At 42.5% G+C, this 24,623-nt stretch overlaps 1 protein-coding gene across 1 annotated transcript; it reads right to left on the bottom strand.

Annotated features, from left to right (window-relative positions):
• Positions 1–16,457: 16,457 nt before the first annotated feature.
• On the bottom strand, positions 16,458–21,764 carry LOC134563873 (uncharacterized). The gene is made up of 2 exons (XM_063422264.1): positions 21,538–21,764; positions 16,458–18,194 (listed from the first exon to the last, which is right to left on the bottom strand). The coding sequence occupies exons 1-2, from the start codon at positions 21,602–21,604 to the stop codon at positions 16,825–16,827; spliced, it is 1,437 nt and encodes a 478-aa protein (XP_063278334.1). The 5' UTR covers positions 21,605–21,764; the 3' UTR covers positions 16,458–16,824.
• Between the last annotated feature and the right edge of the window lie 2,859 nt (positions 21,765–24,623).

The following is a 24,623-nucleotide window of genomic DNA, read 5'->3' on the forward strand; positions in this document are numbered from 1 at the left end:
CAAACAAAACTGTGGATGGTTCCTCAAGATGCTCAACTTAGAATTCAGAGGTCACTCTTTTTATGAATCCATCTTGGGAAAGTATCAGAAATGTGTTTCCTTTTGGAGCTCTCCCATCCAGAGGAAAGCAGATGCTCCCAGAACTGCGTCAGCGACACCACTGAGTATCAATAATGCATTGCACCAGGTGCTGCAGGCTATGAGAGTTCCAATATATTTGAACAGTCAGCTCCTGCCTTTTCTGAAGGAAACTCTGAATTATGGATGGGAACAAATGATGCTTTCTGATGGCAACGTTTCAATAACAGAACAAATACAGTTCTTCAGGAACAGAGAGGCCACTGTGCAGCATTTTCTGAGGAAATATTGGAAGACGCAAATTTGGATAATGAAGTGATCATTTATAATGAACTGCGTTCCCCTGGATTTCTTATTATGGCAGAAATACATGTCAGTATTAATCTCCAATTAGGAACACTTTTGCTCCCAACTTGGTCTGCAGAAGTCAGGCTGCCCACTTTATAAAACAGTCGGCAGTCAGTGAATCAATGCTGAGAAGCAATTCATAGCAGTCAGGATGGATTTGTGTTACTGTTTAGCTGGGGGATGAGCTCCTTTAGAGGAAAAAGCTGCTCTTATTCTTTCAAGCCAGCTTCAGCCTTTACTTAAATAAACCTTTTCTCAAAGGAGAGGATAGAGAAAATTCTTTGGAGAACCAGTAATTCTGACCTACCTCAAGCCACTTCCATTTTCTTCCTGGAGCACAGAGTGAATCATGCTATGTGTGCGTCCTGTAACTGCACCATTCCAGGGCAAGGTACCTGGGAATTGAGAGTAGTGTCTGCCTTTTATTCCGCACTTACAGTTCTGAGGCTCTATAATATTTTAGAAAAAGAAAATTTTTCACAGCCAAAGAACTGCAAGAACCAAAGATGAAAAGCAGCACTTCAGAATGTTATTAAGGGCAGCATCAATAAATACTTTTTCTTCCCAGACATTTCTAAATCATATGTTATGATATTTCAAATTACTCAGGAAAAATAAAGACTAAATTAAGGGAATTTCTTTTACAGGCTTCACATAAGGACTGAGTATGAAGCATCTCCATATTCAGGCATAAATAAGAATCGGGGTGGGTGGGGGAAAGATTGGAAAAGGGCAACTAAAAACTCCACTGGGCTGTAGCTCTTGAAATATGGAAGATATCACATAGATTAAAACAGCTACTTAATTTCTGTCAGCAACTGTTGCCTTCAGCATGTTGAAAGGAGCCCTATTTTTGGTAATAGCGAGCAATGTATTTGATGTATGCTAATTATCAGGCTGTCTTGGAGGTATTTGGAGAAAACAGTACTACATGTAAAAAGATTAAACAGGAAAAAATCCATTTTTCAGTACTGCTAGTGATTTTGAATACCAGACAAACTGGCTGGTTGGAACAAAAGAGAAAAGTAACAACACCTGTAATGCGGAACCATGGCTTGGGGACTTGGAAAATTTATCACATAAAATTCTAAGTATCTCCCAAATCCAAAGGGATTTGACCTATGAAATTGCTAATCCCGTATCAAATTTGAATACTAACAACTGGGAGATGGAAATACACAATGCAAATGCATAAATAAGGAAAAGCACAAAACTGATGGGTTTACAAAGTTAATGTGTCCAATTGATGTTACATTTCTTGCAGAAGAAAAGTGCATTTTTAAGCACGTACAGAGATATTACTTTTCTGATTTTCTGAAACATATCTTAGGGTTATGGGTGGAAAAGGATTTGTTAAACTGAAGAAAGAGAAGTTTAAAATTAGGATTTATTGTATGGTAGACAAAAATTAAAATGCAGTGTCTTAGACTGAAAGAAAGGTGCTTTTTAAAGACCTGTGTGTAATGATTTCTTTATTTCCTTGGCTTGACTTAATAAAAATGTAGCTAATAAGGTTTATATGTACCAAGAGAGTCCAGAATAAATGTTGGTAGTATTGAGGTAAAATTTAAAAACATTAATTGTGACGTTTCCTGTTCCATAGCTATACCATAAGATCACTGTTGAAGCTTTTGATAAAGAAGGAATTTTAAGTCACAGGCTTTATCTTTTTCTTTATTTTTTTTAATTCCAAAATAATCTGCAATGAGTTGAATCAAAACCATCTTACACAGCTTGAATATTGAAATTTTAACTGTTATTCTTTAACTTTACATAGGTCTCTTGGTTATCATTTTCATTAGCAGCAACTGCTGAGAAGAGTGAGAGTGAAATATTGCTGAATTCTTTGTTTCAGGAGTGCCAAAGCTGCCCCCTGAGCAGGCAGGTGCTGCTCTGTTGGTACAGCAGAGTCCTTCAAGCCTTTCTGATAGAAAGGCAAAGGTTTATAATTATCAGTTGTCACTAAAAGTACCAGCTGGGGTTCAAGCTTCTGGTGCCTGAGTATTTTTAAAAATTACTGATTATTTAGTTTTCAGTAGAGAATAAATGGTGTGGGCTGAAGTTTCCTTTGCAGAGGTGCTGTTTGCAGTCAGAATCACTCCCTTGCTTGCACTTTGCATTTAGAATATTGGTCCTCAGCTCTTCAGTGCAAGAGCAGGACAAATTGAAAGATGGCAGAAATGGCAGAAATTCACTGGGTTTGCTTTCATAGAATGGTATTTCACTCTTTGATGGTGTGGATTTGATTCTTTTCTTTTGGTTCATGCAAGTGGACTGTTTTGGTAAGAACGTTTGACGCTTTTTGATTCACAAGATTGCACTTGTCCATGAGCCTTAAAGCACAGGAAATTTTTGATCCCTACAAGTGCAGTAAACAACCATGACACACAGCTGGAGGCCAATCAGATGTATCAAAAAGCTGGTTCCAATCAGTGTGTTCCCTAAATCAAACATATTTACCCTTGGAACTTGCTATCCTTGGTCATTGCGTGAGATTGGCCACAGGAAAAACCCAAAGGACATGAAGAAATGGATCAGATTGGACAAAGAGAGTGTTTTCCTAGGTAAGATGATGCTCAGACTGTGAGTTAGTTAGATAGAGATTTTTTTTTTTTAGTTGCCAATCAGAGTCTAAAAATTAAATGAAAATATTGGACTCCTGAAGGGTCTTTTTAGCTAGGTGGTTTATGAGATGTTATACTTTATTCATTTCCCTACCCCCAAACAAAAAGAAGAAGATGGGGGGCAGGGGGAGGGAGGTAACCTTTTAGATGTCTTGGAATAATTGGTCTTATCACAGCTTAATCCTAAAAGGACTGTAATAGAAAGCAAAGGTATTTGATAAATACAGCCAGAATTCAACATCTGATAGTATATTAAAAAAAAAAAAAACAACCCAAAACACTATATTCACATGGTTGTCATTTGTTTGAGCAGTGCTGGTATGCTTTATTTTGACCTATTTTCTGATGTGCTTTATATCTCAGAGTGCTGATAGTGAGTATTTGTATTCATGCTTTGGCTGTATGACTAATTGAAGAAATTTGTAATCTTTCCATCTCATGTTGGCATTACGTTACATTGTTTCATATTAAATATGCTGCCTCTTTTAATCTGCGGGTTACAGATGCTTATTTCTTTCCACATTCATGGTAGTATTATCCTATTAAGGGTATTTGTGATTTATTATTGCCTTTGTAAAGGCCAGCTCACAGCAGTATGCGCTGCCACGTTCGGCTGCAAACAGGAATTTGTTTTACTAATATGAAACATGTTTATGGACTGTTGTGCTAACTTATCAAAATGCCTGTTGGAGAAGCAGTTATTTGAGATTTCTCTGCCTGATGGAGATTTAATGGTGTCAGACTTAGGGAGAGCATCCTGCCCCTTTGCTCAGGCACATCTGGGCTGCTGTGACCAGCTCTGGCTCCTCGGGACAGCAGGGACAGGGAGATCCTGGGGTGGGGCCAGAGGAGATGAGGAAGGGCCTAGAGGAAAGGTTGAAAGAAAAGGAGGTTGGAATAAAATACTAAATCAAGTATCAGGATAATGAAACCCTTTAACTGAGTCAGAGGCTCAGCAGTGACCTCAGTTCTTCACTTAACTCTTTCTATCTTTGGCTGTCTCAAAACTTAACTAAAAAGCAAAACAAAAAAGCAAACAAAAAAATCCTACCAAAAACCAGAAGCCAACTAAAAAAATAATGAGTTTTTATAATGGTTGGCCACAGAGGACACATATAATTGTTTGTAAGTTTAGTAAGATCAGAATAGTTTCTTTTAATTCTAAGTTACTTCATGATGGATCACAGTACTTCGGGATCTAATCAATGTAAGCAGGAATAGAAAAAATAATTTAGGAGTCATTTTTTAAAAGTCTTTAAAGCTTGTTTATTCTTGTGAATAAGGTGAAATTTTGGCATCAAAAAACATAATCTTACTACAGTGTTATTAATACACAAAGGAAATACATTTTTTAAAATTTAAAAACTTTTTTTTTTTTAATTTCTTTAAAACACCTTCAGAGTACAGAAAAACATAATAGATATAAAGCCAAGAGACTGAAAAAATCTTAAATCCAGTCAAGCAACAAGCCACGAGAGCCTGGCCATTCTAGCTTTTTCTGAGCAGAGAAAAGCAAGCAGTGTAAGTCCGAATAAATAATTTACAGTGCAGACTGTCCCCTAAGATGCAGTCAGATTTCAGGAGGTGTCAGCTTGCAGATAGTTGTGCTGATTTAGAATAGAGCGCAGTAGGATCCAGGCAGGCATTTGCTGCTGAATAATAATCACAACAGGAGACTACACAGCCCCAGGAGGCTTTCTTGTGTTATCTTCAACAAAGCACGTTTAAAGCGATGTGAGAGACACGGGTTGGTGCCATCCTCAGAACTTCAAAAGTTGCTGTAGCTTCACTTGGGAGGGGAAGCTGAGCCTCCCGTGCAGAATCCCTGTGTGCAGCCCTGGGGCTCTCCATGGTCTCTGTGCCACTGTGAGACACTGAAACTGCACAAGTTGTGTCCTCTCCCCTGGCCTTGGCTCGTGCCATGGGCCACCCACCAGCCCCTGCATCTTTGCTATAGGCCTGTGATGCCTTAAGTTTTATCTTTCATGTGTTTCAGATTCTGTGCTGCCCAGGGGTGCAGTTCTGAGCCTCACATTCAGTGTCAGCCAGCTCTCTTCACACAGCAGGCAGACAAAACAAATCCTTTTCCTGCTGCAGACCAAGGACAACTCTCAGACCCAAAAGCACCAACAAGGGTGGGCTGAAGTGAGGAACAGGAAGGGTGGGACCTCACAACCTGAAGCTGTAATTGGACAATTAAACCCCAATGTGTAAATGGACCAAAACTTAGAAAAGTGTGAGACCTTGTGACCAGGTGTCCATGTTGTGACCATTTTGTGACCACCTTGGGTGTAGCCCTGGCAGGCTCTTGTCCTGCCCAAGGTTTATCCTAAAGGTCTTTCAATAAATACCTACTTTATTCTCTATTCTCTATCTCTGTCCAGTCTCTGTTCAAGGTCAGCCTTCCCAAGGCATCACCTGCAGGTAAAGACTGTTCATTTTCTGTCAAAAATCATAATATTGGCTTCTTCAGACTTCTGCCTAGGAGTTGGCAGTCTAGATCTGAAATAGCGAAATGAGGATGCAATTAATTAACTTCATAATTTCCTGTTAGTATATAAATAGTATCCAATAATTCCTACTCTTTTACCACAGAGAAATACATCTGTAGTAAAAGATAATTCAGTATTTTGGTATCTTTAAGAATAACCTAGCAGAATAATTTTCACTTCTGTCCTCTATATTTCTCTGGATGATAGGCAGCATTTTTGAATATTATAAATTGGACTTTTTCAACAGAAGAACAACAGACATTGAAATATTTAGCGATTGAAGGGTCAGTGCGTAACAGATCCTTTGCAAAATTAAGTGTTTGGGCATATTTCAGCATTGATCAAAATACTGTTAGTTTTCCACTACATCTGAAATTTCAACAGACTGTGATGTCAAGCATTTGTCAGTGAAATTAGTTCAGTGCAGCCATTGCTCTGTAGTTTTTCTGTTGGAAGGCAGTGAAGACCAACAAAATTTTAATTAGCATTCATACTTAAATTTAGTCTGAATTAATGATCAGCAAGAGAAACAAATGTGCTTGTGGTCTATTTTGGTACATTACAGAGAAGGATTTTATTCCTAATTTTTCATCTAAAATATTCTTTATCTGTTGCTTGGACTGCTTGAGGACTTAACCACATCATGATTAATCATGTTCATTAAGAGATCAGCAGATCTGAAAACACATTTTGGAAATAATTGTGACACAAGTGGGCTGTTAAATAAATAAATAAATCTTGGCTTGTCAAGTGACTTGTAGTTTGTTGGTCTTAGATAAATAAACATATAGAAAATGTCATAGTCAGGCATTTAGTAGTTCTGTGGCCCATTCATCCCTCCTAAAGACAATTTTAATTTCTTCTCACACAGAAGTATTATAACTAATAGTTTTCTTAAGCTCCTGTGCAGCAACAATGTGAACATTAGAAATAGTCTCAAACCATGCAGGAATGACTCTGAAACCATCACTCTTTGCAAAGCTGGTGGGTGGGTTTAGAAGCTGCAGTTTGAAGTCCTGGTGCTGGGTTTAGCTCAGCAGGGTTTGTCAGGAGCTGACGTTTTGCTGTCAGGAGCATCCTGAAACACAGAATCAAGGAGATGAAGGGCTATGGAGACAATCAGCTGAGTACTGTCAGGGCAAGACCAGGGCATGGTTTCACATCGTGAAAAGAGAAACACAAGGATGGGCAGCAGCAGCAGTGTTGACTCTCCCTTGGCCTTCCTGACTTCCCCTGTACTGATGGGGCTGTGCTCAGACAGAAATCCTGATCCTGCAACCCTGGATTGAGAAGTTTTGGTTATGCCCCGTTTTCTTACCTTGCTGAGGAGACTTGGAAGAGTTTTTTGACCTTTGTTTGCCAATAGCTTGGGTATATCAAAAGAAATGAGAAAGGTATTAAATGTCATGGGGGTTTGCTTCTGCAGCAGGATTCATACTGTAGGAGCCTTGACTCCTAATTATCTGCAATTTGAGCTGCAATTCACTTCATGGACAGCTTTGTGACTTCGCTCCTCGCAGTTGTGTTGTTTTGTTCATCGTATGCTGAAATAATTCTCTCCTGGCACTTAATATGCTGTGACATTTGAGGAGAAAGCAGTTTATTTAGACTGAGGAACAACTGGGAATATCCTACTCAGAATAACTTGCTTTGCAGCCTAGCCTTTTGCTTATTCTTTAATTAGGAGGGTAATTGTCATTGTCTCTCTGATTTTTATCTCTTGTTTTTCTTTAGGAGATACTGGGAGTGGGGAAGGGATCGGACACACACACCACCTGTGTCTCTCCTATTTAGATAACTTCTAGACCTTCAAATAAGTTAATTATTGTCTTTACATGTCCAGGTCTTCATTTAAATAATAAACTTGTGTAGACTCTGGCTTCATGAAATGTCAGACTGTCCTGGTGTCCCATTTTCTGAATGGAAATGTACTTAGGGCTCTGAGATCTCGTATTTTTCAGCTAGAGCCATGTTAGACAGACAGCTCCCTGTTGACTAAACATCTAGGAGGCTCATGTTTAATTGTTCTCTCCAGCTGTGATGAACAGCTCTGAGCAGGATTTCTGTTTCATCAAACTCCATTTAAAGAAAAATCAGAGCACTTGGGGCCAGGGGCTGCTCCTCTGCTACAAAGCTCCCTGTTTTTCCATCCCAGTGTGATGCATTGCCTTCTTTCCCAGTGCAAAGAATCAGGTATTTTTCATTGCACACAACTTTTGTCTGCTGCAGCTGCCAAATGGCCAAGAGGAGAGGAAGAGGAGTAAACTGTGAAGGAAAGGGATGCCATTTACTATAGTGAGAGATACAGGGTGGCCTGGCTTCAGCTGGGAGATAGTTAATTCTCTTCCTTGCACCTCATACCATGTTGTATTTTGGATTTAGGATGGGGACAACATGGTAGGACATTGATGTTGTAGTTGTTGCTGAGTGGTTTTAGCTTTGTAGTCACAGCTTTTCAATTTGCCATGCTCTGCCTGTGAGAAGGTGCATGAGGAACCCAGAGGGAGCCTGGCCAGGACAATGATCCAATCTGGCCAGAGACATATTCCAGGCCATGGAATGCTATGTCCAGTGCAGAAACTGGGGGGAGTTGGCCAGGGAGGGCTGATTGCTGCTCAAGGACTGGCTGGGCATCAATAAACAGGTTGTGAGCTCATAAGGAATATTACTTGGTGCCAAAGAGATTTTAAATTTGTGTACATGTTTTCTAGGCAATGGATGTGTCAGAAATGATCAAATTATTCTAAATTCCCTGTTTGTTCTGGTACAGAATTTATATTCCACCAAAAATCAGAACATTGCAAAAGTATGTGCAACTGCAGATACACAACATAAATTGTAAAATATGTCCATTATAACCAAAACTCGTTGTTTTAGCTGTTATCTGTTGGTACTATGTGTTGATGCAAAGGTTTACGTACCTTAAGCAGAATTTTTTTTCATATAATTTTGAAGTAGTTTGCTTCAGGTAGGTAAGAGGAGGTTTTGTCACCCTGCCATCTTCATCCTAATTCAGGCTAATTTGTCTTGCTTCCTTCCCACTTGGGTGGGAATATTTTAAATAGAGTATTTATACAACCTGTCTTTCTAGATGGGATAAGCCTGAATATCTGTCAGTATCTCCTATTGCACTTGTGATCAGAGGTACACTTAATAGCTCTGAAAATCAGGCCTAAGGAATTCATTAGAATGCCAGTTCCCTTGAAGTATTCTCTAGGAAAGAGAGTTTAGAGAAGGGCTTGAAAATATGACATTTAAAACCAGTCTCCCACTGAGCCATATTAGCATTAGCTTTGAACACAATTGTGGTTTATTACACGTGTGGCTGACAGTTCCCTGAAAGACAGGAGCTTGCCTGTGAAGCTGCACTTTGGCATGCACTGGGTACTCCTCTGCATTTTTATATTCTCTCCCTGCTCTTCCTGTGCAGCCACTCCAAATACAAATTCAGCACTCATCATTGGCAATAAAAATAGTGCCTGACATCACCTCGACCTCCCGATCAGGATCATCTCTTGCAGCACCCTGTGCATGGGGGAGCTGAGATGTGAAGAGAGACTTGGTGAGAAGTCTGGGGAACAGTCAGCAATAAAACAGCACTTGCAATGTGCAAATCTGTGCCAAAATAGCAAGCACATCCAGTCAGGGAATCAATGGCTGCCTTTCACTGTGTTCGTACCTCAGCGATGCCAACTGATGCTGTCAGGCACATTCTGTCAAGGGTAGAGCTCCCTCGCTGGAGAACACTTGCATCCAGCAACCTGGAATGTACCTTGGGATGTCTGTAGCAGGGCTGGATCCAGAACTGAGAGTGTGAAGGAAATGCCAGCTGAGCTTCTCTGCGTTTCCTGATATATCCAGTCTGGTCTCATGGAGGAAGTCAGCTGGTGAGAGAGATTGACAGGGTCCTTTTAAGTGATCCTCCTGACCCATCCCACTTACCCAGACTGTTACTCAGGTTGCAAAATGCTCTGATTTCAACAGCTGTGGGGTTTTGGATGCAACTGAAACAAGTGCTGTGATGCAGGAATGGACTTAGTGCCCAAGAGTCACTGTCCAGTGGCGATGAAACCATCTCTGTGTTATAAACACTGTTCCCAGCACAAGTCCAGAACACAGCCCCACAGCCGCTACTTGGAAGGAAGTTAACTCTAGCCCAAAACCTGCATGGATAGTAAAGACAACAGAAATAATTCATGGCTGGTAAAACAGGAAGATGTTGTGGGTGAATGAGAGAGTTTCTGGAAAATGCTATCAGCTGCATTGTGTTAAAACAATCAAAAATCTGGATTGTGATTGACTAATCAGTTAAAATTAGGGGACAAAAAGGGAAAAATTTTACTGAAAATATCTGTGTATTCAATTTTCATTTCCCACACACTGAAATCTTGTTAAACTCCCTGTATACCTAAATAGACTCATCAGATAGATAAATTGCATAGATGGTTTAATTGGAATCCCAGGTCATTTGCTCTATTTGATTAGTTAGCAGTGATATCATGGTTATAATTTTGTTCTGCAGTTGTTTTTCCCTCTCTTGCGGTACCTCCTTTCGGCCAGGATTAACGAGAAATGATATCTGGTTATATTCTCTCAGTTATATTTTTCTTTCCTTTCTGAATATAATCATACATTTCTCTCTTCTCCCATGGCCTTAACCTGTGTTAGCAATTAAGATCAGATACAAATTTTAAATCAGGGGAAAGAAATAGAGGAAGCAATTGAATACAGAGCACTTAGGGAGAGTGGAGCTTTCCATGTCACTAAAGGGAGATGTAAAGCTTAGAGGAGACAATAAAGACCATTTGCATTGCCAGAAGTGTCCATTCCTTTGTCCATAACCAGAGAAGAACAGTTGCAGAATGTTATAATGGCTCAATTGAAGAACATAATTTACTTGTTGGTGAGAAAAACTGGATTTTATTTTGATGAATCATTTTATTCTCTATGTACAAAATTGGTTTTAGTTGAACACAGTAAAAAAAAACCAACTATTTTATCAGTAGGAGATTGAACCTTTGGTATTATTTATAGATGTGGATTAATGTCAAAACCCTGACATTTAACCCTGTCATGTAGGGACCATCTTGAAAATGCAGAAGTAGGAGATGCTTTTTGAAAGGGTTTCTCTTCTTAAGGCCCTGACGATGTTGTAGCATCTCTTGCATTTAGTGCATTTGAATAACAAAATTAAATGGCCCCCAAGACACAAGAAATTGTTACTGAAGGCTGTTAGAACTCCAGAGTTGTGATGTAGCATGATCTGTTTTCTTAAAACATAACTATTTTAAAATTTGGTTCCAGATTGGGATCAGTGATTACACGACAAATATTTTATTCCTAGCCACAGAACCTGATGCGGAAGCCTGGAGCCTGGTGGAGACTGCACTGAACAGTTGTTGGAAGGGATCTCATTTTGCATGCTGAGTTTAGGGTTTTTCCTCTCTTTCCTTGCATTGAAAAAGGAGAGTTTCCCCATGATGGTTCTTAATACGCAAAGAATGAGGCAACCTCTTAGAGAACCTGATGGTTTATGACCTGTCTCTAAGCTTTTAAACTCAGGAGGGTTGGGTAGAACAGGAAATAAGTATGAGGTAGGATTAGCAACCATGGAGAAGAAAAGGAATCTGATTGATGAATTCAAAAGGTGGAATAGCTGCAGGGTCAGTTACTGTCAAACAGAATGAGAATTATGCCAAAGAACGAGTTTCTTAAGATCTAGGGGAATTAGTGAAAAGCAATAGACCTTCAGGTACCTTTCTGCTCCTATCAGTTTTAAAGCCCACTTAATTTAGCATTCTTTTCTGATCCTGACAGCTCCACCACAGGCAGTTTCACCACGGGCAGACTTCACAGGTGTTCACAAAGCATCGTGAGGAAGGCTATAGGAACACAGAATTAAATGGATGGGACTTGTAACCAACCTACAAACTCTTACAGAGAAGATTCTGCCTCAGCAAAGCTGCCCTGTGGCCAGGGTGTCCCTATGCCAGGCCAAGTGCCATGAGAAATGTTGCGTTTAATTTATCGCGGTTTCCCAAAAAAAAAAGTGTTTGGTGCTCTCAGCACCAGCTGCTGTTTGTCTGCTCCTGCCACAGTGAGGAACAACTTCACCCACATTGCTGTGACATCCTGGGGACCTCAGAGCTCCTGCTGTTGTGCTCCTCTTGCTGCCAGGCTTGTGCTCCTGACAGGAAAATGTGAGTTTGTCAGGGAATCACCTGCACAACCAAAACAGCCTCCATATGTGGCACACTCTGCACTCTCTCCATGGGAAGCAGCATGCTCTGTGTGGTTGTATTTCCTTCCCTTATTTAACTCCATGTGAAAAAGAAGTCTTTTTGGAAGGCTTAGAGTCTTTTTGGCTAAAAAAAGGGTCTATCTTGTTCTGGCAACATATGGGAAAAGAACACCTAGGGGTTATCTTGTCAGCATGATCCCAGGATTGTGTCAAAATTCCATCTTTGAAAGGAGAATGTTTTCCTTCCTTTAATTTAAAAAATATTTTTTTTAAAGTGTTATGACACAGAAAAGGAAATGAATTATTGTTGATTAATTATACTAAAGTTATGATCTTGGAGAATTAATAAAACTCACTAATGCAGGGAATGTAGACACAATTCTTCCAGGCTCCATTGCTGGCTGGCTATTTGCTCCTTTACTTGAATTTCCTGTGTAACAAGTGGTGTGAATAAACATGCTGTTATCAGTTAAAAACAAACAAACAAACAAATAAATAAAATATCTGTGTTCTCCAAATCCCTTTGACTTAGTTAGTTAGTTGGGCCACTGTTGCCTTGAAAATGTTATTATTCTATTCTTAAAGATATCCAGGATTTATTTGTGTGTTCATCTGGTTCAAACCTACATCAAATGTGGTTTATTTGCTGTAATAAACACATGGTATCTCTCATTGCCTCTGTAAACCGCTGATGGTTTTGGAAACAATTATTTTACTAACGATTAGCACTCCTCAGAAGAATGATGATTTTCCCAGTTTTCAAACACCTGTTGTCCTATTTTCCCTTTATTATGATATTGTTCTGTAGACTTTATTCTCAGGTTATCTATAAATCCAGTTGTAAATGTGATTAGGCAAACATCAATTTTTGTAGTATTCACAAAAAAGAAACACAAAATAGATGGAATTTGGATCTATTGAAATCAGCTTTGCAGCCTTATTGTTACATTTCATTGGGAAAAATATCCAGCACCTTGAGAGTTTTCTGGAAAATTTTCTTCCATGCAAAATTTCTCTGTGGATGATGGTAGAGTGCTGCTGTTGTTGCCTGGGATTAATCAGTTCTGATGCTCTCCATAGCTATGGCCTGGGGCCCAGATGAAAATATTCCCCATTGATGAAAAATCCAAATATTTCCAGTGCTGATCGTTTGTCACCAGCAGCAGAATCCACAACAATCAGTAATTTCAAATATGCCTCACCTGGGGATTTCTACAGGTCTTTGGTGCTATGTACCAATCAAATTACTGCTAATAAATTAAAATTAATGACTTATGGCCATAGCTGTAAACTCAATGTCTACAGTGGCACTTCCTACTGCAGTGGCCTCGTGACAGGGTAACGACTGGTTTTTTTAAATTGCTTTTACAAATATGTATTTTTTTTCCTACATCTAGAATTATCCTGCTGCTCGCAGCCCCCTCACCTCTGGGATTTTTGTTTTGAATGGCACTGTCTACCCTGACTCGTTCAGGGACCTCCCCTAAGCTGGTTTTGTGCAGCTGCAAATGTCACAAATGGCAGCAAGGCTCGGAGAAGTTGGCACATCATTTTCTCTTCGGATGCTAACTATCTCAGGGATCTTTGCCACAGTGACTTCAATTTCCTCTGCTTGACAGACCTTATCAACAGCTTAAAACATGTTTACAAACACAATACAATCAGAGTTCTGTGCTTTAGATGCCAAATTATGCTGTAAGCCATTGATCTTTATTACAGATTTGCAGGGTGTTTCTAAATACATTAGTAATTATACATCTGGGCTGTCAGAGCATCTACTCTTGGGCAATCTCCTTTTATGTTGGGTTTGATTGATAGTTAGTTATAGACTTGATTCAAAATGAATTTAAAAATCACAGTGCTGGAATACAAACCAGCTCTGGTTACTTTAACTTTTCAGCCTGAACCTAAGGTGGGAGGATTGCTGATCTAACAAGGATTATTTAATCATGTACAAAATGCAGCACTAGCATTCCTTTATCTGGCCAAAGCAAGAATAAACATCTGGATTTTCAGTACATGGTAATTTCTCACAGGAGCACAGTGTCAAGGAACAGCTGTTTAACTGTAAAACTAATAATTTTGTTGTTTGTCTTTCCGTTCTTGGAAAAAGGAGGAATTCCTATTTGCCCCTCCAAAATATTAATAAGCAAGAGGTTATGTCTACAAAACCTATTAATCATATCGAATAACAAAATTAACTATCAAAATCAACCATATTCAGTTAAAAAAAATCCTTTTTATGGGAATATAATTCAGACAGAAGTTATTGCTTACATGTGAGGCAAAGATCTGTAGATCTGAACACTTTTAGATAGCCAAGATTGGAAATAATCATATTTTTGATCACCAGTAAGGTCATGAATTTGCAGCTGGGGTGTCCAACCCCTCAAGCCCATGGTGCTTCTGTTTGCAGGAGGATTCTCAATCAGTTTACAGAAATAAGTGAGCCTCACCCCCTCCCAGGGTGCAGGTGAGTTCTGTTCCTAACATTTCCCATCAAGTCTCTGGATGAGCTGATTTGTTTGCTCTAAGCAGAGGCCCTTTTGAAATCAAAATGTGTAAGACAAAGATAACTGAGATGAAAACTTGCTCTTTTCTCTATGTGGTCCATATTAGGATAAATTTTGTACAATTAAGTAAAGCTTAAACTGAAATGGTATTGTACACTCTATTTTAATGGTAAAGCTGTACATCCACCTGCCCTTTATAAAAATCCTACATTAATTCCCGTACACCCGTTTTTATGTCTAGATGTAACTCATGTCCTTATTTCATGAAGCCTCTGAGAGAAATTGTTTCTCAATTGAATTTGAAAACTGAGTTTAAATGCTTTCATATTTTCCTTTCATCCACATAGTAGATTTATTATCACGAAACTCTCAACACAGCACCTTTTGTTTCTCTGAAGACAGGAGGCCATTAAAATTTTACCAGTGTAGAAACTAAATTCACCTGTAGAGAAGCACTGAATTGCTTTACAGAAAGGTACAAACCCTGTTAAAAGAGAGAATTCAAAAAGGTCATATTACTAAAAATTTAAAGCTTTAATGCATAGGTTTACTTCTTTTATTAAAGTAGCAAAATTGTTGATTTCATGTCTTGGAAAGAAATTAATGTATTTTCAATGTAAGAAGTTTGCCAAAAGTTTCCAACATACAGGTCCTTTAAAAGTTAGGGCTTTATAGCAGCAAAATATGGAAGTTTATTTTATGGGAATCTAGTGTTTATTTAGCAGTGTGAGTCCACGAAGGAATTCTTTTGGGTTTACGTCAAGAAGGTAATTTTTGCTGGTAAACTAATTAAATTGTTGATAATTGGGGTCAGGCATTAGTAGTTTATTTGATTTCTTTATGCTTATTTTTATTACTATTTTAGCAACATGGGTGATGAAATAAAGAAATTGAAATGGAAATGGCAAAATAAACATATTTAGGTTCTTTGAGGCAACCTCCAGTAAGTACATGTTTTAGAGGAGTGGGTGATTTCACCTAATTTCATGTGAATTAAACAGATCGCAAGGGACTTGAAAAATTCTCGCACTTCAAAAAGGGCAAAAAAATGGGGAAGGGTCTTGAGAGTCAGGCCCATGAGGAGAAAATATATGACTCTATATCAAACAAAGTGAACAAACAGATTTTTTAAATAGTTTTCCTTGGTTCACAGCAAAAAAATTCTGCAGAATATGAAGCTCAGGCTTGTCTTACAGAAGTCAGATTTATCAGCAGTGGTATTTTACTGGTTTGGAAGCAGCACTGGTGTGAACTCTCTCGATTTCAACGTTATCCAAATTTAAAAGTCATAATGCTGTCAATATTTATAACTGCCAGGGGAAGCAGGAATTTTGGGATATCACAGCTCAAAAAGTAGTGGGTTTTTCTCATGTAAATATTGATAACCAAAGCTGTCACTAAGAGATATCATTGATAAACCTCTTCTTCCATTTTCTCTCCTCTTCAGTCTATGTTTTCTTGGTGATAAAAAAAACCCCATTTTTGACACTTTTCAGTTTTAAACTCTTCCTTAAGCATGTGCTCCTATGCTGGAATTCTTTCTGTTTTACTTAATAGACCGTGAGGTTTATGAAAGTTTCCAGAGGTTTTATGACACTTCATCCTGCCATTCTGCAGGATCAGTGCAGGAAAAACATGGAATGGGAGTTTATGAACACAAGTGTCTTCTAAAGATCAGCTTCTGCTTCAGCTACACAGAAATCCAAAGGAAGATTTTGCTCTGAGGGTTTAGATGTAGGGAAAAATTTCAAAGTCAGACAGTTTGGAATTTTTCACGTTTTCTCATCTCCATTCCAAAGTGGAGAAAATCCCTATGTGGCACTTCCCTGTGGGTTTGTCTCTTGCTTCCTTTTTTACATTATTGATACTCATTTTTCAGGATCTGACATTTATGTTCACATCAAGGCTTATGTGTATGCTTAAACCACGAGAATCTCTTCTGTGCTTTGAGACCTTAAAGAGTTTGAAATCTTGGGGTTTAACTGTGTTTATTCATTCTGGCAAACTGAGCTTCAAAGAGAACACATTATTGGTGTGGAAATTTCCATCTTGATGGGGTTTTGAGCCCCATTCTTCAGTTGAATCGTTGAGTAAGAACAACAAAAAAAAGTGCAAGTGCGTTTAATTCCTCTGTTAAACAATCATATATACATTCCTGACACAATCCTGTATCCCTCCAAGGGTCTCAGCTAGCTCAGCCCTTCTCAGGCCTAACAGGATTATATCAAGAAAGACAGGACAAGGATTCAAAAGAGGCTCTCTTACCCTTTTAGCTGCAAGTCCTTTATTCCAGGTTGATGTCCCGGGAGAGAGAGCTCCCGGGGGACAGGGGACCCTTTATCTTAGGGTCTCTGAGGGAGGGGCTAGCTGGCACACAGCCAATGGGGTCAGAAGGGGAAGGAAGGGTCAGACTACATGACAGGAGTTCCAGGGGTCCCTGAGGGAGAAGAAACCATTTCCCCAGGGGGATGTAACATCTCCTCCTTTTTTTGTTTAAAAAGATACAGAGAGAAGTTCTCACATTCTGTTTAACACGGAGTGTGGGTTTCCCACCACTTATGGTTGGTAGGGAGACCGGTCCTCTTTAGGTTTGCCAACTCTATATGGTTGACTTCTGAGGTAGAAGATATGAGGCCATTAATAGCCTTGAAAATCAAACAGCGTAGGATTCCGAATGCTATGGTTACAAGGAAAAGGATAACAAAAAGTAACAAAATTGTTTTGACTACAGAAGTCCACCACCCAGTGAATCCCCAGCCCTTGAACAGTTCCTTGATCCAATCTTCTGATTCTTGCTTCACTTGTCCGATCATGTTGTTCATGCTTCGGAGGGCAGCATGGATGTTTGGAGCCTTTGAGGACAAATTCATGCAACAGAGTCCTTCAAATTCCTGGCATTCATGTCCATGCAATAGCAAGAGATAATCGATAGCAGCACGGTTCTGGATCGTGGCCTGTCTGGTAATCTCCTCGTCTTCTAGGAGGGAGCTGATGGCGATGGATGTTAAATTAGCCTGCTTGACCACCCAGCACTCTAGTTGGCCCAATTCACCTAGAGCTTTGGCTGCTGCTACCCACGGAAGAAACAGGGATACAGCAACTCTTTTTGACTTTGCCCAATGAAAAATGTCTGAATTACAATTTGGGTCCAAATTGTCAGCACTCCTTTTTTGAATTTTGTCAGCCGATTTGTTTTTGTGTGTCCATTCACGAATTAAAGTTTGGTTGGGTGTCAACACGGACAATCGCCCTATGGTACATGGCCCTCCGAAAAGCCGGGATGGAATTCCTGCCCATGCCCGATCCCCACAAACCAAGAACAATCCTCTAGGGAGGCTTCTGGGTTTGGAGTGGGATGGGTTGTCTGATGCAATGTGGCTTATATTATGACACCACCTCTTTGCAGTAAATTCTCCCCGGAACTGCTTTATAAGGTGGTACTCGTCAGTGCTAGAGGGTTTTGGGATGACAGAGAAATGGATGCAGTATGTGGCAGGGGAGGAACCCAATAGTTCTAACTCCTGGGGTTCATGAGCTACCCTGGGCAAACCCTGCACCCATTCCGCTAAGGGGTTCATGGCAAACACGTCTTGCTTCTGATGATCTTTGTGTGGTTGTGGGGTGTGTGCCTCTGGAATTTCGTTGGACCTGTATTTGTCCAAGCCTGCTGGAAATTCTCCAGCCTGCAAAGGAATTCCTACCAGACAGGTAGACATAGGATTCTTAGCTGCTGCAGTGGACAAACATATGTTTTCTTGCTGAAGTGTCTGTGCCAGGGTTACCCAGACGTTCTGACGTGGCTGAGGGATGATCCATGCAGCTGCCAGACTGTTCAGTATTAGCAGGATGACAACTTGGATGGGGTTCATCATAGGGTTGAGTGGGAGGTAGGTTTTCTCTGGAAGGGAAAAATAAACATTTTTAAAACATGTTAAAAGTTCCTGTTTCTGCCAGAAGGAATCCACCTCTAAGGAGGATCTTTCTCTTCCATCCGGCGGCGTCTTCTCTTCGAAGCATCAGTCACTTGCTTCTCGTCCCCTTCTGCTGGAGCTGGATTTTTGGGGATAAAAGGTTTCACCCACTTCTGGGGAATCCACCGAGGGCCTGAGGGAGTAGCCACACATGCATAGCCACGACCCCAGGTCACAAGCTCATAGGGGCCTCTGGTTTCCCAAGTTTCAGGATCCCTAATCAAAACCGGTGGACGCTGAGACAATTTAAACTGATCACCACTGTTAAAATGACGTACCACAGGTGGACTCATGTTTTCAAATGAACAGTTTAGAAAATTGATGGTGAACATGGCTTTGCAGAGCTTCTGCTGTGGTGTCATCCACGAAGCCGAGCAGTTCTGCCTAGCCAGAACCTGTTTGAGCGTTTGGTGTGCACGCTCGATCACAGCTTGACCTGTGGGGGAGTGAGGGATGCCAGTTTTATGCTCCACTCCCCACTGCTGGACAAATTCTAGGAACTCCTTGGACACATACCCTGGGCCGTTATCAGTTTTGATTGTTTTTGGAATTCCCAACACTGCAAAGGCTTGCACTAGGTGCTGCTTGGCATGTATGGATTTTTCCCCTGCGTGGGCAGAGGCATACACTGCACCTGAATATGTGTCAATGCTCACATGAACATATTTGAGGCGACCAAAACTAGGAATGTGTGTGATGTCTGTTTGCCATACCTCACAGCTGCCCAGGCCCCTGGGGTTAACCCCCATGCCCATCGATGGCATGACCTGGAGCTGGCAGTTCGGACAGGTACCTACAATGGCTCGAGCCTGGCTCCGTGTTAGTTGGAATTGTCGGATCAGGGCTGGCACATTTTGATGGTAATGTTGGTGACTCAGTTTTGCCTGCTGGAAGACATCAGGGAGATGTGCCTTTTCAACTGGTGCAGCAAGGGAGTCTGCCTGGCGATTCCCCTCTGCGATCTCACCTGGCAAATCAGTGTGTGACCTCACATGCATCACGTAAAACGGGTGCTGTCGATGAGAAACCAAATAGATTAGCTTTGAAAGCAACCTGAAGAGATGTTCATTCTCTATTTCCTTGAGCACAGCCTGCTCCGCTCTGGACACTACTCCCGCCACGTAGGCAGAGTCGGTTACCAAATTGATTGGTTCTGAGAACTTCTCAAAAGCTCTTACCACTGCGGCCAGTTCAGCCACTTGGGGGGATCCCTCCACAAACTCAACATCAGCTTCCCAATGCTGAGTCCGTGGGTTCCTCCAAGTCACGACGGACTTGTTTGAAGTACCCGATGCGTCTGTGAAGACTGTGAGAGCTTTGAGTGGTCTCCGACTCCTTTTCTCATGAGGAATAAGGTGGAATTCCTCATTGAACAACTTGTGGGACGGGGCATGGACTGATATTTGTCCCCTGTAGCTGTCCAGAGATAGTTGGAGACTGGCATTGCTCTGCAGCAAATGCTCAAACATCTCTTTGGTCAATCTCTCAGGAGAGTTCTTTCCCTCCTCTGAAAGTCTGACCGGGAGGTGAATGCATGCAAAGTCACAACCTGCCAATTCACACAATCTTACCCTGGCCTTCCGAATCAGCTGTGCTATCAGCTCCTGTGGCTCTGTGATGGTCTTGGATCTTTGGTGGGAGAGGAAAACCCACTCTATTATCAACAGTGAATCTCTCTCTTCCTCGATCCACTGAAAGATCAAGCCATGCAGGTGTGGCAGTTTTCCTAGAACAATAAACTGGAAAGGCACCTTTGGCTCACACCGGTGAGCCTGTCTCTCTGACAAGGCTTTTTGTACCTTTTCGATTGCTGTCTTCGCCTCTGGGGTCAGCTCCCTGGGAGACGTCAGCTCCTTCTCCCCCTTCAATAAATTGAAGAGGGGTTCTAGATCTTGATTTGTGAGGCCTAGCCAGGGTCTTACCCAATTCAAGGACCCACACAGGGAGTGGAGATCTGCTAGAGTTTTTGGATTGCAGCCAATTTCTAAGCTCTGTGGAACTACAGTCCTTGCACTGATTTGCAAGCCCAGGTATTTCCAAGGTGGCATCCTTTGAACCTTGTCCTCCTGTAATTGAAATCCAGCAGAGGTTAAAACTTTAACCACTAGGTCAAGCGTGTGTTGGAGTATAGAGTCATTGGGGCCACACACTAGCACATCATCCATGTAGTGAAGGATGATGGCTTCTTTCCTCTGTGCGCGTATTGGAGACAGTAATGAGGCTACATATTGTTGGCATATGAAAGGACTCGATTTGAGACCCTGGGGAAGGACCCTCCAGTGATAACGCTTCATTGGGGCCTGTCTATTGACAGTGGGAACTGAGAAGGCAAACCTAGGGGCATCTGCAGGGTGCAATGGAATTTGGAAAAAACAGTCCTTGATGTCTAAGACAGCCAATTTCCAATCTCGGGGGAGCATAGTAGGAGTGGGCATCCCTGGTTGGAGGGGTCCCATGTCTTCTACTATTTTATTAATTTCTCTTAGATCATGGAGCAACCTCCACTTGTCCTTTCCCGGTTTCTTTATCACAAAGATCGGGAAATTCCAGGGGCTAGTTGTCTCCACAATGTGTCCCTGAGCCAATTGCTCTTCCACGAGTTTTTCCAGCGCCTTGAGCTTTTCTTTACTCAAAGGCCACTGTGCTACCCATCTGGGGGTGTTTTCTAACCACTTTAACTTCTGGGTAGGGCGCTCCACAGTGGCTACTTGCAAAAATCCTGGGGTGTTTTAGGAATGACCAATCGGACTCCCCACTGAGACATGGTGTCCCTCCCCCACAGTGGGGCGTTATAATCTGCTACGAAAGGACGGACATTCGCCACCTTTCCATCAGGTCCCTCAATTTGCACCACGTTTTTCGAAATCCTTGCCATTGAGATTCCTCCTATGCCCTGAAGTTTGCCTGCCACCGGCTCTAATTCCCAATTTGAAGGCCACATGCTTTGTGGCAATACGGTGACCTGAGCTCCGGTGTCGAGTACTCCCGCCACTTGGAGGCGCTCTGATCCACAAGTAATGTTGCACATCATAGAGGGTTTAGGTTCCCCCACCACCTCTGTCCAGTAGACCTCTGGTGATTTACCGTCTGCTGTGATCTCTGCTGGAACCGGAATGGCTTGGGCAAGAATCTGCCCCGCTATCAGATAAAAGGGTGGGTGCAAACAACGAGCCAACAACATGAGGCCTATTATTTTTCCCTTTATGGTCATGGGAGCTATCTCAATTTCCAAGGGTGTGTGTGCTGTGTCCCCAATAACAAAATACTCACTGTCCAATCCCACGTGGTAAACCGTCAGGTCCTGTGAGATGTTAGACAGGTCAACTGTTATAACCATCCACTCAGTAGATCTGAAATGGAAACCTTTGGTAGTTACAAGTCTAAAACGGCCAAGTGGCTGCCAAACCTTGTTAGTTGAGCATTTAACATTTACATTTTTCTGCACCCCCACACCCCGTGACCTGCCCTCCCCCCCCTTTTTCTTTAAGAGAGAAGCTTTTGCCAATGTGAGTCCCGCTACATTTATATCTTTGCGCGTTGTAGTATCAACCGCGGGCACGCGCTGTAAATTCAGTTTTTTTGTTTGTTGGATTTCTTCTGCTTCTGGGTCTGAGGGCAGGATCTGGCGAAGTGTCCTGGTTTCTTGCAGCGGAGGCAGATGATGCGCTGCAGCTGGTCTGGTGGCATCTGTTGCCTGCTGGGGTGTGGTCTAGCAGGGGCTGTATGCTGTGGGTGTGTTGTTCCAGGGTGTCTTTCAGAAGTGCAGAACAATTCTGCCCGTCTGGAACAAGCTTCTATCATCTGGGACAGAGTAGGTGGTGGGTCCAAGGGTAAAGTGAGGATAATTCTACGACAGGTCTCATTAGCATTTCTTTGAGCCATCTCTTTGATCAGCTCTGCCTGCACCACGGGATCTGGTATTTGGTGTTCCACCTGTGTCCTCAGACGATCAACAAACTGTAAGAAATTCTCCGTAGGAAATTGTTTAACATTGACATAACTTCCTTTCCCTTCCCTTGATGGTAGCTGATAAAACATTTTCTCTGCAACATTGCTAATCCTAAGTAAAATTTGTTTGGATAATACTCGGGTTTGTTTTTCAGGGCAAGCCCATGCACCCTCACCACACAGATGTTCAAATGTAATATCATTATTCTCAGTGTCTTTAGCCATATTAGGGTTTTGCTGAATCTCCTGTAAAAGTGTTCTTAAAGCTCTTTTCCACATATTGTCCCACAGATCATACTCTGAGGGAGATAACAGACACCTGAATAAGTCCTTAATATCATTAGGGACCATTTCATTAGAATCAAATGTGGCTCTAAACATCCCTTTAAAGATGGGGGTGTCCCTGCCAAACTCACGTTGTACTTTACATAGTTCTTTCTTGTCTTGGTAGGAGAGTGGCTGGTATTGCCGAGAACCCTGCCTTTTGCCTACATATGCTACGGGAGCTACAGAGAAAATGGGTTCATCTGCATTTGCCAAGGGTCTGGAAGCTGCTGCCGGACCCCCCGTGTCTGGGGATACCGGGGTTACAGTGTTATCAGTCCCTTGTGGGTGGGGAAGGAAAAGCGTGCTCTGTCCGTGCTGGCTGGGCAGCCCAGGCTGTCCCCCTCCCCCCGCCGTGTGGCAATCATACCCCCCGCTGTGGCCGTGCAGGGTGGGGGGGGCGGCCCTCTCCCTGCTGCCGGGGAGGCAGGAGGAGGAGGAGCCGGCCCCCCCTGAGCCGCCGCAGCAGCCGGGAAGGAGGCAGGGGGAGGAGGGGTGGGGTGGGGCTGCCGGAGGCCAGCAGGGGTTGGCACAGGGGTATGGGGTGGGGGCGGGGGCAGAGGGAGGGGGTTGGGAGGGGAAGGGGTCGTGGGGGGAGGGTCGGGGCACATGGCAGCCGCCATTGTTATCAGCCACGTGGAGGGGGTCTCTAAGGGACCCTGCCGCCTCACAGAAGTCCCGGGCCGCCCCTGCCCCCCCGCCGTGATCCTGAGGAGAGAAACTGGCTTTGTTAAAAGGATCCCGGGACAAAGGTAAACCCGGGTATAAAGGTGGATCAGAGGGGGGATTACATGGGGTAAATTTTTTCTCCTGGCTGGGTTTGTTTAACTCTAACAGATGGTTACGAGCTTGCAAAAATATTGGGATAAATACAGAAACGGCGTGATCATTATTTTGGACTTTATCTGTGATTACCGTACCCACGTAATCCCAAAATGAAACAGTATCTATCTGCAGTAATTCAGCTTCAGTAAATTCATGTTCTAACCAGCGAACAAAACGTTTTTGCAGCCTTTTGGAAATTTTAACGTTAATTAAAAGGTCCTGGAGTTGTTTTAATATACTCTTTTGAGGAGCTGATAGCTGCATGCCCATGATTCGATATTATTGAAAGCTATTAGCTCAAAATCCAGCCTCCAGCAGCTAAAGTCAGCTGTATGTAACTCCTGTGTCTCCTATAACCAGAGAGAACAGGCGGGGAAAACTCCGGGGCTGCGGTCACGCGTCCGCGCCGTTTCTCCAGCCCCGGTGGCACCGGGGGGGTCCCCGCAGCCGTGCTTGGCCGATGGGATACGTACCCGGGCCGGGGTTTCCCCGAAAAGCAGGGCTCCTTGTGCGGAGCCGCCCCACGGGTCCGCGGGCTGCGGCAATCAGAAACGAAAGAAAAAAAAAAGAAAAAAAAATCGCCGCAGCAGGGTCCTAAAACCCACCCGCTGCTACTAGCAAAGGTAAAATTCCGCCCTCCCAGTTTGCGGTACCGATCAAACGGAGGACTTTACCTGGTCCGTGGTATCATATGCTGAGTCAGAAGCAACTGAAGGTCCTGTCTTTAGCTCACTCGTGACTGGGCAACCACAAGCTACGAGCTTATCCCTATCCACCTATAGCCACAACATGTGGCCAAAGTGCCTAGGGTAGTTGAACTTCCCAAAGAGCTTTCAAGACTATGAAAGGTCTCCAGCTCCGCATGGGTTCCTAGAACTAAATCCACTTTGGGGGCCAACTGACACAATCCTGTATCCCTCCAAGGGTCTCAGCTAGCTCAGCCCTTCTCAGGCCTAACAGGATTATATCAAGAAAGACAGGACAAGGATTCAAAAGAGGCTCTCTTACCCTTTTAGCTGCAAGTCCTTTATTCCAGGTTGATGTCCCGGGAGAGAGAGCTCCCGGGGGACAGGGGACCCTTTATCTTAGGGTCTCTGAGGGAGGGGCTAGCTGGCACACAGCCAATGGGGTCAGAAGGGGAAGGAAGGGTCAGACTACATGACAGGAGTTCCAGGGGTCCCTGAGGGAGAAGAAACCATTTCCCCAGGGGGATGTAACACATTCCAAAATGTAAATGCAGGAGTGCAACTGTGTTCCCT

Source organism: Prinia subflava, chromosome Z, assembly GCF_021018805.1.
Source record: "Prinia subflava isolate CZ2003 ecotype Zambia chromosome Z, Cam_Psub_1.2, whole genome shotgun sequence".
Classification (NCBI taxonomy): domain Eukaryota; kingdom Metazoa; phylum Chordata; class Aves; order Passeriformes; family Cisticolidae; genus Prinia; species Prinia subflava.